Genomic DNA, 19,295 nt, shown 5'->3' on the forward strand with positions numbered 1-19,295 from the left:
AGGAGCTTGTCAATGCTCTTTTTAGCCATCTCCACTGCAGCTTTTTCTAAGCAATCTTCCATTAGACAGCTCTGTATTCCCAGATTTGAAAACTCTTTTAGAAAATTTTTTACGGGCTACAAGGAAGGACTTGACTTTCTACTCTATATACTTCATATTAATGTCCATCTGGAGGGATTCCTTATGCTGCCATGGGGATGAATCCTGGAAAGTGTCGAGAATATCAGGAAGCTCTTCATCTGCCGGAGAGAGAGACTGGAGGGACCCTGTGGGTACCCCTACACTGCACAATAAACAAGTGAACTCAAGCACTCTCAGAGCATGGAGCACCATGACTCAGGTGCCGGTTCAGTCTCTACCTTTGCTTTGGGACACTTCAAGGAAAATATGATATAGAGGGAAATAATCATTTGCAGTGGGGGTGCAAGTAAGTCTTGACACTGAACCCAGGAATCAGTCCCTGACTAACTTGCGTTTAGAACTGTAGACAGTGTTTGTGCTGATTGCTTCAAAAATGAGATGAGCCTCTAACCACATCCTTCGTTGGTTGCTCCAGATGAAAACCCCAGAGTCTCCATGGTACTTGCTATCTTAAGTGAGTCTGTGTGAAAGCAGTCCCTACACTATTCCCAGCTGTGGGGTCCTGCAGCAAGAGTCTTCCAGCTACTCCCATGGGACATGCCATGAATGGTGCGCATGCAGCTGGGTTCAAAGCCATGTTATAAGAACATCCTTGTGCCTGCCAGTACCCTATGCTACATTTCTTTGCAAATGCAAAGTGGATGGCATGAGGAGCATCAGAAGATAGAATCCTCTCTTCTACCTTATTAATCTCTCACCATACCTATGATAAGAACTGGAGATTTCCTTATGAAACAAGGGTTTCAGTCACCTCAGGAAAGAGCAGAATTTCTGGATATGTAGACCAAGTTATGGCTTAATGGGCATGGTACTGGATTTTCTTCTGCTATTTGTGCGGGAATGATGTCCCAGAAAGTCCCTCTATCCAGACAATGGATACCAGCAGCAATGCTGGGCTGTGTAGTGATAATGAATGGGTTACTTTTCCATATAGGAAACATTTTGAGTCCAAGTCTAGTAGGAATATACCATTAAGGTCCTTCACAAACTTTGCTAGATAGATAAGGCTAGATGACAGATGTGGCAGCATGTTGCCACTGAACTCATCCTTGAAGAGATGTCTTCTCCTGGTCATTCAACTAGGAGCATGTCCTGTTGTCACTAGACATATTCAGGACTCCTTAAAGTCATCATGGGTAGTTTTTAGGAAGCCTCTCATGCCCACTGGGCATGGGGAAATCCGTGCTGGCAGTCTCAACCTAAGTGAATACTGATCCAGATGACAAACCTGTCTGCAACAGAAAAGAGAAGAAAAGGGGAGTACCAGAGTGTTCCCAGATGAGAATTCTGACTTGTAACATCCATGGGCACTGGCATGTACCTGGTTACTTGGACACAGCACTCATGAAAGAGGCTCTGGTCATCAAGGACCTGTATGCTGAGAAACAAATCTTAATCTTAGACTTCCTGGAATGGGTTTTAAATGTCAATAAGAATTCAGTCGATGGCCCCTAATCATCAAGGAATAGTGTTAAGTGAAATCACTGAACCTCGGTACAGGAATAGACATTATAATGGATACCTTGTCTAGCTCTCATTAGTACTTCTGTAGTGGGTTTTTCCTCAGCCTGACCAGATTTGTAATGGAGTGGAAGTAACTTTCTGTTTTTCAGAGGTCTGTATCAGGCAGCAGAAGCAGGATGCTCTGCAAGAGAAGGTCAGTCAGGAATTGAAGCTAACAGCAAACCAGGTATGAGGCAAGAATTTCACGAGGGATGCAATCCCATAGTACCCGAACAATAAAACCAGAATAGGTCCAGCAACTGCAGCCAGGTTAAACCAGCAGCCCAGACAATGCAGACAAAACCATAATAAGGTGGCAGTCCAAGCCATAAAGTCAAGTCATCAGGTCAGGGTCATTATCAGCAAAGTTTATGGCCAGATCCAAGCTTGGCTGCCCTATAGCTCTAGTAGAGGCCATAGGCAAGTGTCTGAGCTCCTGAGCAACTCCTAAGCAAAGAATGGGCAGCCTCTGGCCAGACTTCTCTCTGCTCTTCCTCATGCAGCATTTTCTGCAGCAGTCTGACCAAAGGTTACACTGCTGCAATATTATACAGACCTTGAACAAGCAGAAAAAACCCAGTGAGAAGGGGAAGAGGTTGCAGAGCTTGATATTCTAAGGACCCAATACTTTGGATGTTACTGAACTTGGGATTCTGGATAAACAGTAGATAAATGCCATCAGACGAAAGGAGTATGTGTTGTCAGTGTTATAAAGAGGATTGTGTGTTTAGACTGATGTAAACAGCACTCTGCAACTTGTTCCAGTTGCCAGAATGAGTCAAGTAGCCACCATTTAATTAACAGCAGCTTTTATTTCCATAAATTCACCATTCTAAATTGAATGAATGAGTGGGTAGAACTACCAGCTACGGTCACCTGAAACAAAAAGAAACTCAGCAGACGAAACAGGACGTCCTGTAATTCAAATCCTTAGGAAGATGGTCTTTCAAGAGCTTCTGCCCATAAAGTTTTTACTGATTAAGAAAGCCCTGAGAAGCACCTGACTCAAGACAAAGCAGGTCTAATTTTTTGCTCACAGAACTACCGCTAGTGATAAACACCACTTCTGTTGATTGGAGAACAATTTTTCCCAATGAGATGGATAAGCTACAAATTCAGGGATTTTCTTTGCCTTTTTCTCTACTACATGGTTCTGCACTTTTACATTCCTTTGTCAGGTCACAAATAACCACTTTGCGTACTGCTCTGCCAGTGCCACCAGTATTGGTCCCGTAGTAAAACAATTCTGAAGATCACATCAGATGTGCAATCATCCTTCATATAAGGTCACAAGCACACTTTTCAAATTTTACTGGAAGTTTTGGTTCTTTCAGGTTTGAGATTAATCTATCGATAACGTCTAAAAAGGTGAACAATATTTCTATTGGTTCCTTCATGTAGTTCACGCCAGCACGTGAATCTATATATTTCCTCTTTTGTAGTCACTTGTGAGACACAGAAAAGCCCATGCAGAGTTTGATCTAGGCAATGCCTGAAGAGCAAAGTTTCATCTATCTGTAATCAAAATGGCAACAAAAGGACATCTTTCTGCTCCAGTGTTGTGGTTGCTTCTCCTCTCCATTCAGGTATCCCTGGGTAAGTACATACTTTATTTCACATAAGACAGTGATACAGGAAAAGTATGTAAATTTAGTATAAATAGGTTGTCATTCTATCAACCTCTAAGGCAAAGAGACAAGAAGGTGTTTAAATATGTTTCTGTCTTTGATTCAATCTCCTTGGTGGTCCTGAGATAAAGAAGGGTAAGCCATCCGTAAAAGTTTTATATTTTACTGAGACATTCTCATAGGAATTCAAGTCCAAGTCAAGCTGTAATGGAAACAAGCTGGATATTCTTATTACTATCTTACCTCTCCGTCTGAACTGGCTGTAGACAGAATTAATAATTCCAGGTCTATGTTCAACATCAGTTAAAATGACGTGGCTGTGCCCTGTGTGTCCAGTGGAATTTGACTGGGTAACACACCATCCCTTCAGTCACTCCTGTATATCTGCAGCTTATTACTATTTGTCTCTCTGCTCTTCTAGAGCTATATGTACATGTTTGAAGCTGGTAATGAGAGACAGATTTTGGAAATCTCTTTTTTTTCTCTCTACGCATGGAGGTGGCACTATAGCATTGTAGTTGTGCTTGCATCCCCATATGATAACAAGACTTCATGGTTGATGCTTTGATGTAGTATGGCCCTGATCTTAAAGGTTCTCACCAGTTGTGTGGATGCAGTCACAGTTCATGCAGCAGGGAAGAGGAGGCACTCTTGACACACATTTTCACAATATGAAACGTTTTTATTTAGACATCTTTCTAGCAATGCTTGAGTGTCAACTGAGCTGTACTGTAGAAATGAGAGTGAGTTTTCTGCCAACTTCTTTTTAATGTCAGGGAATAGTAACAGACTGACTGGAAGATGCAGACAAGGGTAGCTTTACCTTGACACCATCATCAGCACCTACCACCCTCATCTCTGCTCTGGAAGTACTTGCACTCTCCATGCTTCTAAAGACCACTGATGTTCCCCAGGCAGGGGCATTGTACCAGCAGTGAAGGAGGCACAACCCTCAGGGAATGAGCTGGCAATCTGCTGAAAACCTCCTCTTAGGGCCTGGGTACAGGAATGCATGGCTCATTTTCATCCCTTGTCTATGAGGAGAACCGGGTCTTCAGCCAGAGCAAGTAAAACTGACGCCTTCTTACCTTACCCAAGCAGAACACCAAACCACTGAACTCAGTGAAGGTACCTGTGGGACATGCTATGGCATGTGAGGAAATACAAAACAGTGTGTCTGTATGAATCATAAAAAATTCACAGTAGATTGATTACAGCAAATTATAGCTTTTATTAGGGAATATTTAAATCTGTTGATTGAGTTATGCTTGCCTCTGAATCCTCTTGCATGCTATTACATGTTGAAAACACCAGATATTGGATTATTTAAAAATTCAAGTGCAAAGAGGTCAATTAGTTGAGCTTGTTTTGCTCCTGGATATGGCTTATGGATATGGGTTATCTGATTCCTTTAAAAATGTATTATGAATTCAACTTTTCTTAGGATTCATTTATCTTTTAAATGTATAAATGCTTTAGCTAAGAAAACTCTTTTTTGGACTACATTCTTCAAATAGAGTGTGAGTTGTTCTCCAGAATATTTTTCAGAAGTCTTATAAGACTTATTACAGAAAGATTATGTTCCTTCTGAGACAACATGTTGAAAGAACAAAGTGATTTTCGAGTTATCTGAGGCTTGTGCTAGGTATGTGAGAGATGTTCTTATTCAGGAGACTTGAGGAAAGAGGACAGTTTGCAGAAAAAATAGCTTTCGGAAGTTATCAACTCTCAGTCACTTGAGTAACAATCTTCTTTTTATTTCTAAATCTATATGATAGGCAGAAAATTCTGTGGAAGTCCAGCAGTGTTAGCGAAGAGGTAAAACCTTTGCCTGTGTGTATAAGAGGTGATCATGTGTCAAAGTCACATTGTCTGTGTCTGATAAAGCAGTGAAGAATCAGGCTACAGACCACATGAAGATGGAGGCAAAACTGCCTTCTAGTTGACTGATGCTAATAGTTTAGTATGGATTAAGAAATGAAGCAGTGGTTAGTTACTGAAAGAAGTGGCTGCATTAGCACCAGTTCATGGGCTAAAACTGACATACTTGCAGTGTCTAGAGAGAAGAATTAGTTGACCTTATCATCCCTCTAGTAGCAGGCCTGGACCCCCTGGTCTCTCTGGTAGCCAACTCCTCCAGTTACCTCTCTCCCAAAGACACACACACTTGGCTCACAGGTCAATTAACCCATGGGATAATCTAGCTTGATATACACTGGCAATCACATACTGACATGCTGTACCCTCACCCACTCCAGTTGATGGTGTCTGTTGTGGTGTGCTTTGTGAATCACACAGTGGGGACGTTACTCAGCATTTCCTAGCCCTGATAAGTCAGAAGAAGAGAAAGCTTACCTGTCATTAGAAATAACTTAAATTTTAGCTGTGCAGTTCGGTCAAATTTGTAAATACAGATAAAGCTCCTTGCAAAAAAACCTTTGAATTGAACTATTTAGAAAGGTGAACCAACTAAGTCTGATGTAAGAGTAAATTAAGAGCAATAATAATCTCATTAACCATATGTAACAGATAATCATGATCAGGCACTGTCCTTTCCATAATCTTGATATGTCTCTGTGCCTGAAGGTGCTGATGAATTGAGGCTGTCAAACGGAACTGGCCCCTGCTCTGGGAGAGTGGAAGTAAAACACAAGGAGCAGTGGGGAACTGTGTGTGATGGTGACTGGACCATAGAAGATGCTGAGGTTGTTTGTAAGCAACTACAATGTGGATCTGCTGTTAAGGCCCTTAATCGAGCTCCTTTTGGAGAAGGGACTGGACCAACATGGTTGTATCGAGTTGATTGCCGTGGTGATGAATCTGCTCTCTGGAACTGCACACATACAGGATGGGGTGCTTTTACCTGCCCTCATTACTTTGATATTGGAGTGATCTGCTCAGGTAAGAATTCATTCAGCCTTGCAGAATAGAAAAAAGATACGAGGCTGGGATCAGACTTTGTCCTAGTACTGCCTCCATTCAGCCACAGCAAGTTGCACCAGCACTAAGTCTTCTACTGACTATATGTGCAAGTCTACTTTGCCTGGGCACAGCAGTGACATAGAATGGACTTATTAAATGACATAGAAGAGAAAAAGAAAATATTTGTTTCTATCACATCTCTCCCAGGCAACAGGACAGCAGTACTAAACTTCTCTATGACCAGGAATGGGAGCTAAAAAAGCAAATGTAGATGGAGAAGCAAGAAAATACAGTGTTATGCCATACAACTGCCTTTCTTCTCCAGATCTTCACATAAGCTAAGACAGGACAGTCTTCAATGGCAAACAAATCCAATATCTGTTTGGCTGCTTCTTCTGCAAGATGTGCTTGGTTTTGCTCTTTGGATAAAGCATGATTGCATGAGGTTTTTCCTTCCCAGCTTCAAACCTTACATTTGTCGGTTTTGATTTTTATAAGATTCCTCTCAGCCCATTAATACAGCCTGTGTAGATCTCTGAATGGCAGCTTTGCTTTCATGGTTATCTCCCTCCACCCCCCAAAATGATAATAGTGTACTCCATCACCTCCTCCAGGCTGTTGGTAATGTCACTGAGCAGAACGGGTCCCAGGAAAGACCCAACAAGTGGTATTCCGCTTGCTGCCAGTCTTCAGGTAGAGTGCAACCCCCCAGTCATGACTCTCTGAGCCTGACCATTCAATCGGCTGTTTAACCATGTTGTCCTTCCACCCAGACCGTAATATCCTAGTTTTTGGACATAAGAATATTGTGCAAGACAGCGCTAATGACCATGCTAAATGTAAGGTAAATTACATGAGCTGCTGTCCCCTCATCCATAAATCCACTTTTGTGAGACAAAGCAACAAGGTCCCACAGCCATGATACACCCTCAATAAATCCATGTTGACTCTTCCTATTCATCTTCTTGAGTCCAGAGATGTGTCCCAGGAGGATTTACTCCATAATTTTCCCAGGCACCAAAGTGAGGCTGATCAGCCTATAGATCTTCAGTCTGTCTTTTTAGCCTTTTATGAAGATGGGTGCAACATTTCCTGTTTCCTCTTCCTGGAAAGAAGGAAGCTTTGGCTTCCTATTCATTTAAATAATGAAGTCTCGTGGACACACACTAGTAAATGACTATTTATTTATCTGTTTAGGGGTTACTACTTCTCAGTCATTGGCAGATGTTCAAAGATTCCCTAATTCTATAGCTTCCCAAGCTTAATATTTTCACATACTAAGAAATAAGCAATCTCATACACCATTTTCTTTCTTGTCAGTGGCATACAGGAATTGCCCCAATCATTATTTAAAAGTATCAGTGGTCCTCAGAGAAGTGACATGACTTGCCCATGAAGGTACATGAGTTATGAAATTAGGTCAGTACAATCAACCTTTGATGCTGGGTTTCTTGGTGTTTTTTTTCCACAGGCTTCTCTGGTCTACGTCTGACTGGAGGGGACACAGCCTGCTCAGGAAATCTGAAAGTAAAGCAAGAAGAAACTTGGGCTACTGTCTGTTTTTCACACATTGATTTCAAAACTGCCTCTGTTATATGTAATGAGTTAGAATGTGGCCAGGCGGTGGATATCTTGAGAGGAACTCACTTTGGTGACAGACATGAACTGATCTGGCAAGAAGAGTTTCACTGTGTAGGGAATGAGACTCACCTTGCACACTGTCCCAGGAACCTACACCACACTAACACGTGCTCTCATGATGTCACTGTTGTATGTTCAGGTGAGACTTTGGACTGGTGAACATAATTTGTGTCCTATATGTCTTCTTCCTGTTAACCCACAGTTCAGAGCCTCTGCACACTCATTTCTGTGATCCTCAGGATTCTTGGATGCTTCCCCTATCACGCCTCAAGGGAGGCCAGGACGCTACCCTGCCATCTCTCATTCACTCCACTGAGAGTCTACATTTGACATGGGCTGTTCTAATCACTTCACTATTGCACCAGAGGCAGATCTCAAAAGGGCTGTAATTTCTTTTATACTATTAGAGACATGCACTCAATAGTGCTGAGAATTCTTTACACATCTTTCTCTTATAAATAAAAGGAGAAACGGCCAGAAAAGACAAGCAGGAATATGGAGAAATTAATTTATTTCCTGTGGTGACAGTGCGTATGTTAACCCCTGGCACTTCAGCTAATTAAAAAACTGGGAGAGGTATCATACCTCCAAAAGATTGAAGGAGGCACAAGTTACAAAATTCAGTTATTAAAAAAAAAGTTGTCAGAGGCCTAGATGACTTTAGTTGTGATTGACAGGTAACATCACTTAAGAACTCCATATGGTCATGACTGCTGGGGGATCTAAATACTGCTAATGTACTGCCACCCCCTGCAAAAGTGAAGATTAGACCTAGCAAACACAGCTTTTTTTTCTGAGGCCACAATTTCAAAGGGGTAAACTAAGCACAGGGCAGAGCTTCTGGCAACACCCTGTCACAAAACCAGCCTGGATAAGGACTGCAGTTCATATCTGTTTCCCAGTCAAAGGGTTGCAATCTGTTTCAAGACTGCCTTGGACACCGTCCCGCTGGCCACGGTGACCTGGAGCACTGGTTGGGGAGCTGTAGCAGCCAAAAAACTCAGTTAAGGTATCTAACAGGTCTTGACTCCTATCTCTCTCTCTCAAGAGTCTCTGCTCAGAGCTGAAATCCAGCTCTCATTGGGGATACTATGCAAGGACCACGTAAAGATAGGAAGTAACAGTGTGAGAAGGCAGAGGGACTACATGGGACTGGTAGCAGCACACAATAGCCCTACCCATGCCACACTTAATTTATTGTGAATATGCTGATGAGTATGGCCTGTTGTGTTCAGAGCCTTATGCTGGGACGTGCTCAGAATTGCACACTGTAGTTGCTGCTTGCTGGGAAACATGAGATGACCAACTACTGGGAGAGAGAGTGCTACTGGTAGCACTTATTCTGAGTTTCTCACAAGCAAGGTAGTGCCAGAACTGCCTCTGCAAGAAAAGATGTTGCAAGGTAGCAGCAGTACTGGGGGGGGAGGAGAGAGCAGAGCAGAAAAGGAGAGATTGAACTTAGAATCAAAAAGCTTTTAGTCATGCAGTGCAGGCTACAACATGGACAACACAGACTTTTTTTTTACAGAGCTGGCTCATCAACAATCTGCTTTCCAATAACCTGAGGCACAGTGAGTGACAGTTCCTTGCAGCTAGTTTCTTGCAGTTTACAATTTTCAGTGCAATAGCACAAAAAAACAAAAAGTAACAGCTACGTTCCTTTATTCTTCCTTCAGGCTATGGCGGGTACAGGCTGGCAAACGGGAGTACCACATGTTCAGGGAGAGTAGAGCTTCTTCACGGAGGCACATGGGGAACCCTCTGTGACTACCTGTGGGATTTACCAGCTGCCAATATCCTCTGCCAGCAGCTAGACTGTGGAGTTGCCCTACTGATACCAAGTGGACAGTCCTTAGGGAAAGGAAATGGATCTGTCTGGAATGGCACATTCAGCTGCAAGAAGAATGACTCACTCCTGAGAGACTGTCCTGTGAGTGCGCTAGGTCATGATAAATGCCCTGCTGGAAAAGATGCTCGTGTGGTATGCTCAGGTAAGCAGTGGAAAGGTATAAAAGGAGAACTGAAAAACACCTTCTTTGAGGAAAGATACCAACCCAAAATTCAGAGGGAGTCTGTGGAGTTATGTTCCATCTTTTGTCTGCTGCTACAGGAGTCAAGGTTGCACTTCATCTGTACCACAAGGTTGCTCTCTGTGAAAGGCTCCTAGTGTCAGGGAACAGCAAGAGCCGGGCTGCTCCACAGGGTGGGATGAGCTGGGGGCAGAGAGTGAGGACAGCACAAGCAGAGTCCTTGCCACCAAGGCACAGTCTAAAGCATCTGCAGAGAGGACAGAGGAAGGTATTGGTAATAAGGTCTATGGACAGTCCCAGACAAGTCAAAGCAATCAATCAAATGTAGGGTCCATCTGGAGAGAACAGCCAGACATAGCAAGAAACAAGACTGGAGACAGTTACACCTGCCACGTACTCGAGACAAGGAACTGAATTCCTGGTCCAGGTTTAAGTGAGGCTTGGACCAGCAGTCTGAGGATGCATAGCTGTAGGCCCTAGGTGAGGCTAGTCCAAACAATTAAGGTCTCAAAACCTAGTGCCCTGATTTTAAAAACAGCAAAGGGGACCAGATCCTGATTTCTAGTCATTCTTCTGAGTAAAACAGGGTGGACTGAAGTCTAGTTATGAGTATGGAAGTTCCAGTGGCCCAGTGAAGTCATTTTTACCATTGAATGATAAGGAAAACTCATTCCTATTTCCCAGTCACTTCCAGGTTGTGCCCATGAGCAGTTACAAATGTAAAGTTTCAGTACTCACTTTCTCTTACATTCAGGGTGTGCAGGGGGCAGGTTGGTGAATGGCACCACATGCTCTGGCATAGTGGAGATCCGCCATGAAGGCACGTGGGGAAGACTCTGCCACTCCCACTGGAATTTGCAAGCTGCCAGCATTCTCTGCAGTCAGCTGAACTGTGGCTATGCAAAGTCAATCCAGATGGAAGACCATTTAGCAGATTGGAATGGGCCTATATGGAGAGACGCTTTTCACTGTGAAGGGACAGAGTCCTGCCTGTGGGACTGTGCTCAAGTGACTTTGGGCAATCCAACCTGTTCAGCCAAAGAAGCAGCCACTGTAATTTGCTCAGGTAAGTCAGAAGTGCCCTTTAATGGGCAGTGCAACTTCAGACCAGAGCAGTGCTGGTGATCTCATTCTCACAAGCAAGTCTGGTATGTCAGCCTGTTTTAATACTCTTTCCCTTCTTTTACCCCATCCCTCCAGCCTTTTGTTTCAGCATAGAAACTTGATTTAGTAGAGGGATTCACATTGTTTAGAAGTGCCTGACTCCCCACAGGATCTAATCTCTGAGCTGAGGAAGCCTTTCTTGCTTCCTATTGCAGACCCTTCTGTACCTGAAAGCAAAGAGAGCCTTAGCACAGGCAGTCTCCTTAATCAGTGGTGAGAATGAATTTTTTACCAACATAGAAATTTGTCTTCCATATGTCTCCTGCAAGTTATCCATACTACAGTAAGAGCAGCAGATATTCTTCAATGTATTTTCCAACTCTCTTGAGCCTAGGTCCTGCTGAATCACTGAGACTCTCGGGTGGAGAGAGCCGCTGTGATGGGCGAGTTGAGATCTCACTCCATGGTGTGTGGAGCAGAGTCCTGGATGACGACTGGGACATTAAGGATGCTCAGGTGGTATGCAGACAGCTCCAGTGTGGAACTGCTGAGAAAGCCTATTACCTTCCAAAGTCTGAGCGAGGTATGGGTCTTGTTGGCTTAAGGAGTGTCCAGTGTACTGGAAATGAGACTCAGCTGATGCTCTGCAAGACCTATCAGTATCAGACAGTGCCAACTGGAGTTTCTGAAGACGTTGGTGTGATTTGTTCAGGTGAGTTACCGTGTGAAAGGCACAGAATGTTTCCTAGGGTTGGCTCCAGGCCACCCTGTGCTGTGGTCTCAGCAGATCTTACATATGCATGAGTCTGAGCTTGATAGTTAAGGAAGCATGTGTAATTTACAGAATGCTTTCTTCATCTAAATTTCTTAAAGAATTTATCTTCCAGAATCAAAGGAAATATTAGAATACAGAAGCCATAAGATCACTAATTTGGCCATGATTGCCACACATTCTGATTGATATTTGAGAATTAAATAGCTTTTATTTTGTGACATTTCTATATTTATAGATACCTGCAGCCTTTCCTAAGAATATTATAACTGTTTCTACTCTTCTCTGATTTTGTAACCCATCTGTAACAGCAACTGTCTCTGTCTAACTAAACGAGTATAAATAGAGAATAGCTTCTCTGGCTTTAGAAGATAAGGTGACCTCTGCATATACTCAGTATGATCAGATACTCCTCCTTGTTTGCAACATCTCACAGGAATTATTCAAACATTTACATGATGGAGGAGTAGGCCTTTCCCTTTATACAATTTTAGCCTCAAACAAGTTTGGCCTAAGCAAGCATAGCAGAAGAATTGTAATATAACAAAAACATGATGTCTTAAAAATGTTTTAAAAAGACAGCCATTGTGCTGACCTGTGCATTTTGGTTGTGTTGCAGCTTGACAACTGGCTTTTCCTCCTACAGGTAGCAGACAGATCAGGCTGGTGAATGGAACAAAGCGCTGCGCTGGGAGAGTAGAGCTTTATCATGATGGTATCTGGGGCACCATCTGCGATGATAATTGGGATCTATCAGATGCTAATGTTGTTTGCAAACAACTTGGATGTGGGCACGCCATCAAGGCATTTGCCTCTGCTCATTATGGCAAAGGGTCAGGACAGATCTGGCTGGATGACGTGAATTGCACTGGGGATGAATCTGATCTCTGGGCATGTCCCTCTAGGGCATGGGGCCAGCACAACTGCCAACACAAAGAGGATGCTGGAGTCCTGTGCTCAGGTGTGTTTGGAAAACTGTTTTCTGAGCTTGTGGGTTCAAACAGGAGGGTTACATGAAAGAGAAGCAGTTAATAGTGGAGACTTGCTTGGACAGCCTCTTGCTGTCTTGATTACAAGCGTAGTTGGTCAGCATATCCTCTTGGTCCTACCAAGATGCAAAGGGTCTACAGAAGTCCATATTTTGCATTAGCACACACACACACACACACCAAATGTGTGTGGTGTGGTGGAATATTTGGGGAGTAAATTAGAGGATTTTGTAAAGATTTCCACAGCAAGGTGCTGTGTGCCCATTACAGTCAGTTGCAGCTCACCCTGAAGCCAATGAAAACAACCCACTGTGAACCAAAGCACTAGAAAATCAAAGTAGATTATGGTGGCTCTGCTCATGCATATTTAAGACAGAGTGGCAAGTTGCAAGAGAAAGGAGAAATGAAAGAGAAGTGGAAAAAGATGCTGTTGGGAACATGGCTGGAGATATGGTTTCCATACCAGACGAGGTATGTCTCTGAGAGGGCTATGGCCCGTGGACAAGTAACACTGGAAAAAGTACACTCCTGAAAGGACTGCAGGCTATGGAGGACCCACACAGGTTCAGGTACAATACCTGAAGGGAGTGCAGCCTGTTAGGGTCCATGATGGAGCTGGTACAAATTCTGAAGGGACTGGAGCCTGTGGAGCATCCATGCTCCACAACACAGGTAGAACCAATACAGGCAGTTAGCACTGCAAAAAAAAAAAAAAAAAAAAAGACTATATACACAGACAGGAAAAAAATCCCCATGTCATAAGAAGTTTGTGGCACTGAGCATGCCAAGAGATGAGAGACACTGTTGGCACTGAATCAGAGCCACAAAGGAGCAGAAAATAACTACTCCCCTCTAATGCAAGAAGTCCTAGCTGCATATGCAGAGGGTGTCTGAGTGCCACTGAAGTGAGTGCAGACAGATCACTTAAGTTATGCCCTATACTAGTTGTTCTGAATTTTAGGTTCAAGTATTCAATACTACTGAGGGAAGAGCAACCACAACTACATGACAAAAATGCCTACTGGCCCTTTGCCAATCAGTACATATTGATTCAAGCTCTGGATCAGGATTAGCTGAATTTACTAAGTCAGTGGCCAGCAATCAATAGTATGAGGAAGACCAAATGTCTTTTACTATAAAAGCCCTAGCATATGGTAATACATATCTGGATTTCACTCATCACAGCCAAGTTCCTAGAAGAATCAGGCCCTCTAATTCCATTTTTATGTCTTCACTTCCAGATTTCTTGGCTCTGAGGCTGGTGAATGGCAATGACTGTGCTGGGCGTCTAGAAGTTTTCTACAATGGGACATGGGGGAGTGTTTGTTCCAATCGTATGACTCAGCTCACTGCAGTAACTGTATGCAAACACCTGGGCTGTGGAGATGGAGCGGAAATTGCAGAAGATTTCAAATACGGCAGAGGTTCTGGGCCCACATGGTTGGACCACATTGAGTGCACTGAGCAACATAGCTCTCTCTGGCAGTGTCAGTCAGACCCCTGGGATCCTCAGTCATGTGATAACCGAGCAGAAGAGACCCACATTTCTTGCACTGGTAATCAGAAATACATTTATATAGAATTGCCCAGACATTAACCTATGCACACATATAGGGACATTGCAGTAATTACCTTATATTTGCTTGTTATATAGTACACATTATTTCTAGTTTCATGCAAATGGTAGAAACATTTCTGTCTACATCCTTGACGTAAATGAGTGAATTAAAATTACATGATTGTCACAGAGTGTAGTTACCCAGTGGAAATCCTAAGGGATTCCCCAATAGGACAGTGCAGTTGCATATTTTTTAAGCAAAAATCTATGATACACAAGTCACCCTGTGAGATCTGAGTTAGGATCAGACTTCTCAAGAAGTCTAGAGGCAGATATGTGTTTCTACATGCATGGAGGCATATCAGTGCACATGTACATACATGCACACATATGCATGCTCATAGCCATGGATAAGTGTACAAATCAGTTTGGCTCTAAAGATCCACTTCTAATGCCTGGTCTTGTGACAGTATTTCATACCCCTGGGTATGAATATCTATATTCATATATATTCACTATAATATAAATGAATTCTAGATGACATTTGGATATCCTGAGAGGGATTGCAGCTGCCTCATGTGAGAAGAAAGAAAGCATAGCCAACAGGAAGATTATTTTACTTACAGCAATAGCCAAACAGCAATCCATCAAGAACTAAGCAGGCCACACATGTATTTCAGGAAAAAAATTAACCTGATGGTTAATTTTCAGGCAATTTACACTCCCTTACTTTTTTCAGAAAACAAATTATTTACTTCACTATTTAAATTCTGCAGGAAGAAAAGAGGCAACATCTCCAGCCACGTTTGCTAAGTGTCCAAACTCTACAAGGTGTTCAGGTACTTTGACCTCTTTGTTTTTCCTTATTTGTCACTCTGAAGCTTCCTGCTCTTTCAGTAAAACAGAAGGTTTCTGTGTTTTGCAGACAGGGAAAAGTTACGAGTCATAGGAGGAGAGGATGAATGTTCTGGCAGAGTGGAGATTTGGCACCAAGGTTCCTGGGGAACAATCTGTGATGACACCTGGGATGTGGCAGATGCTAACGTTGTATGCAGGCAGCTGGGCTGTGGATCTGCTGTGTCTGCTCTGAGTGAAGCTGCCTTTGGGGAAGGGACTGGTCCCATCTGGCTGGAGAAGGTGCACTGTAAAGGAACAGAGCTGTCTCTTTGGGACTGTCCTGCCAAGTCTTTGTTTGGCAAAAGCTGTGATCATAAGGAAGATGCTGCTGTGAATTGCTCTGGTTAGTGACTGGTCCTTTATTACACAGATCTGGGAAGGAGGCAGATAGAGGAGCATTACATCAGCTGTACTTCCCAGTGACCAGCCCTTTCATAATTTTGTCTGCAGGAACACACAAATGATATGAAGATATTCTCCCTGTTTTTCACACTTGCCTCTTCTTTAATGTAGACTCACTTTCCTTTTGCAGGTACGACAGAAACAACAGCATTACCCACTAGAGCAGGTAATGCCTTCTTCCTTCTTCCCCCTTTCTTTCTCTCATCAAATGACAGTCTAACGTCCCTGATATTGCCTAGCAGGTAAATCAGCAGTTTATTTCAGCTCACCAGAAAGCATCTCCTGCAGCCTTTTGTAAATGAAAACCTAGTGGCACTATCCCCAGCTGCCAAATTTTACCTGCTTGAGCAGGACCCACAACCGGGCAGCAGGTGACCTGCCTCACCATGCTAGCATGGGCACAGGGTAGAGGAGCAGCTCTCCGGAGGAGGGAGTTCTCTGGGACATCTGATTCGTTTCCTGTTCCTTTTTCATTTCCATTCAGATCCCCCTCGCCGCCCTGCAACAGACAGCACGAGACTTTCAATGCCTGTCATCCTCTGCATTATCCTGGGGACCCTTCTCTGCCTGGTCCTTGCCATTCTTGCTAGACAGATCCAACGTGCCAGGGCACAGCAGAGAGGTGGGTCCCTCAGGACTGGTATGAAATGCCTCCTTGACATGGCTGGCAAGTGTTTAGTTGCCTGGGGAGTTTGAGGGGAGGGGTGACTGAGATGAATTGCATCTGTTGCCACACCAAGATTTTCCCTCGCTTTCTGGCAGCGAAGTGGCCCAGCAGTGCTTATCCTCAGTCAGCACATCTTGGTGACTTTCTAGGTACTAACCCGGCCATGCAGCCCCTTTAGGGCACTTGTCCTTTTCAAGACCCCAACCTGAGTATGAGCAGAGACTGTGTGAGTGATCATTACCTTTTACTTTCAGACTCCAGACTATCCTATGACCCCTTCTCCGAGGCTGTCTATGAAGAGATTGATTATAATCTGATGGGGGAAAAGCAGGTCGTGACTTTCCTCTCAGGTCTGTGTGTCTTGCTCTTCTCAAGGGAAAGCTCTTTCTGGTGCCCCCGACCCCCGTCTGATACTTTGCAGCTCCCAAATCTACCGGAAAACTAAAAATTCCTAGATTTGAGGAGAGGAGTTTTCTGCCCAGTGGACTCTGCCAATTCCTCTCCTAAGGACAATTTGTTTTGTGCAGCCATAGACCATAGATCAGTATAGGTCAAACAAAACAAACAAACAAAAGCTTCTTGCTGCAATTATTTAAAGCAGGGACAAATAAAGGAATAATTTGCATCTCTCTGCCAGGAACTGTGCCCCTGTAGGCTTCCTCCTGTGGATTGCTTTTCTCCCTTTGTGGCTTGTCTCCCCCATGAGCTATGAGAATGTTATGGGACCCCTGAGGGATCCTTGGTTATTCCACTGTAAGCCTTGCAGGAGTAATGCTGACTGCCTAAGAATCTGTTGAACTTGGATGGTATTACTCTAGCCTGCTCTTTTTCTCATGATGCAGTCTTAGCAGATAAGGAGAGTTTAATCTGATACCACATTCTTTCCCATTTGCCTAGATTCTTATTCAGAGAGTTCAAAAACAAAGGCACAGTTTTATAGAGGAGACGATGAAGAAAATGGTCCTGGAGCAACTCAAGGTAATGATCATACAAAGAAAGAGATCCCAGATCAGAGTAGTTTTTAATTCCAAAATTTTCATTATTAGTGATTAAAACTTTTTCATTGCTGCACTCCATGTGCTAGTGATGTTTTGATGTGAATCAAAATTTTCTTTTTAACTCTTGTGGTGGAAGAATGTCATACAATCTCATATACAAGTGCTAGTTTTCTCTTCTATATGAGAAGTTTGAAATAGACATTTGCTGATACTGTTGCACACTCCACAGGATCCAGTCACATGAATCCAACAATTTGATAACTGCTTCTTCCAGAAATTTCAACTGTAATAGCTTGTAAACTATTGCTTTATTTCTGAGAAAAATGAGGAGAATTAAGACAGAGGAAAGACATGCTCCAAATAAGAACACTGGCATACAATTTGAATAGGTTAGGAAATTTTAATCCAAGAGGTCTGAAGAAAACGCAGATTCCCAGCTGCAGGGTTTTGGTTTGGTTTGGTTTTTTTTTAAATTTGAAATAGCTGAAGGAGAGCAAGTGTTTGAAAAAGAGCTGAAATTTCCTAGAACTGATCAAAAAGCTCCTTCAGCTGCTGTCTGGTCTCCAAGAGATCAACTTCAAAAGGCACAAGCAGTTTTGGACCTCAGTTGCCCATATATCAGACTCTGCTGCATCATGTCCTTAATTTTATTGTCCATTGCTTTTTTAATACTGATTTTTTTTTAGTTAAAAATAAATTAAAAGCTTTTTCTTACTTGTTTTGAAATGCTTATAAAGATGATAATTATTCCAAATAAGATCTCTTTTTCTTATTCAGATTGAGTATTGATTGTTACATAAAAAGTAAAACAGGAGGGCTTTAATTTATTTTCATGTTTATACACATATTATTTGTAAGTATATGTATATACCATAAAACTGTGAAAACTAACATTCTCTGAGGGATGGATTCCAGTTAAGTACAGACATGTCAGTATTAAAGCCTTGTATTGCTGGATCATCAGCTACTGCTTTCTCTAGTGGAAGAACTCTCCTTGTTATAGCTAATACCTGTACTGTTCCAGAGATCTTTCCACTGCCTGAAAATGCCCTAGAAAATGACTATGATGATGCGACAGAAGCTTCTGGACCTAAAGATGCTTCTCTTTACGGGCAGAATGAACAGGAAATCATTGGGAACCCTGGAGAAAGTGACAGAAACAAGGACTCACAGACAGGTGAGGCTAGAAGAGCAATGCTGTTAGTTTTCGTAATCAATAATTACTGTATTGAACTCAAAGATAATCAAGGTGGAAGGTACCTCAAGGGATCAGCTAGGTTTTATCTAACCACTATCAGGAAGAATTGCCTTTACTAGAAGTGTTTAAAGTCAGATCAGTAATCTGTTTTCTGGAAACAGCTAGCTTGATCTTTGGATATGTGTGCATGTTATCAGAAGGCAGAATGACATAAGCATTTCTCAGGTCTTTCACAGTCACTCATATCTAAGGTTCTGATTTCTAGAGGAGACAAATGACAGCTGCGCAACCATATAAATGGGTTTATACAATACAGAGTGTGCATTTATCTGTCTCAAGTGTTCTTCCCTTCATGTTTTCAGACTGGAGTCCTAGTATGTTCCGAAACAGGACCCCTGAAGCTGAGAGATCTTCATCCCCTGCTCTTGAAGATACAGGCTATGATTACATTGAAGAGCTGGGATGCTGATAGAGACTGCTGAGCTGTACTGACCACTTTTGGAAATAAAACTGTTCATAAAATGCTAATTCACTACTAGCAGAACCAGAACAACCTACACTTAGGATTAGTTTACATAAATTTGGATTATTTGTAGAGAAGTGATTACACACTTCTAAGATAAACAAACACGACTTTCAAGAAAATCTTTCAAATTTCCCTTATAATTTCTTGTTGCCAAGACTGCCTATATGCTTTTTGCTTTTAATTTCTAAATATTGTAGTTGCAATTATTTTTCTACTGAGTTAATCTGTTAAATTACGATATTTTCTTATTAGAAACTGTTCAAAGATCTCTTCTCAAATTTATGCTTTTCCTCCCAGATACATGGGACACCTTTCTGGG

The 19,295-nt window shown here is 42.6% G+C and overlaps 1 protein-coding gene across 1 annotated transcript; it reads left to right on the forward strand.

The window, feature by feature from the left end:
- Positions 1-3,170: 3,170 nt before the first annotated feature.
- LOC113988479 (antigen WC1.1-like) lies at positions 3,171-18,956 on the forward strand. Its single transcript, XM_027722130.2, has 15 exons — positions 3,171-3,240; positions 5,859-6,173; positions 7,666-7,974; positions 9,512-9,826; positions 10,620-10,931; positions 11,364-11,681; positions 12,388-12,702; positions 13,972-14,286; positions 15,065-15,127; positions 15,214-15,528; positions 15,718-15,753; positions 16,072-16,209; positions 16,509-16,604; positions 18,256-18,429; positions 18,813-18,956. The coding sequence occupies exons 1-15, from the start codon at positions 3,171-3,173 to the stop codon at positions 18,917-18,919; spliced, it is 3,198 nt and encodes a 1,065-aa protein (XP_027577931.1). The 3' UTR covers positions 18,920-18,956.
- The last annotated feature ends 339 nt before the right edge of the window (positions 18,957-19,295 follow it).

This window comes from Pipra filicauda, unplaced genomic scaffold (genome assembly GCF_003945595.2).
Source record: "Pipra filicauda isolate LSUMZ 115617 unplaced genomic scaffold, ASM394559v2 scaffold234_size1211729_pilon, whole genome shotgun sequence".
NCBI classification, from domain to species: domain Eukaryota; kingdom Metazoa; phylum Chordata; class Aves; order Passeriformes; family Pipridae; genus Pipra; species Pipra filicauda.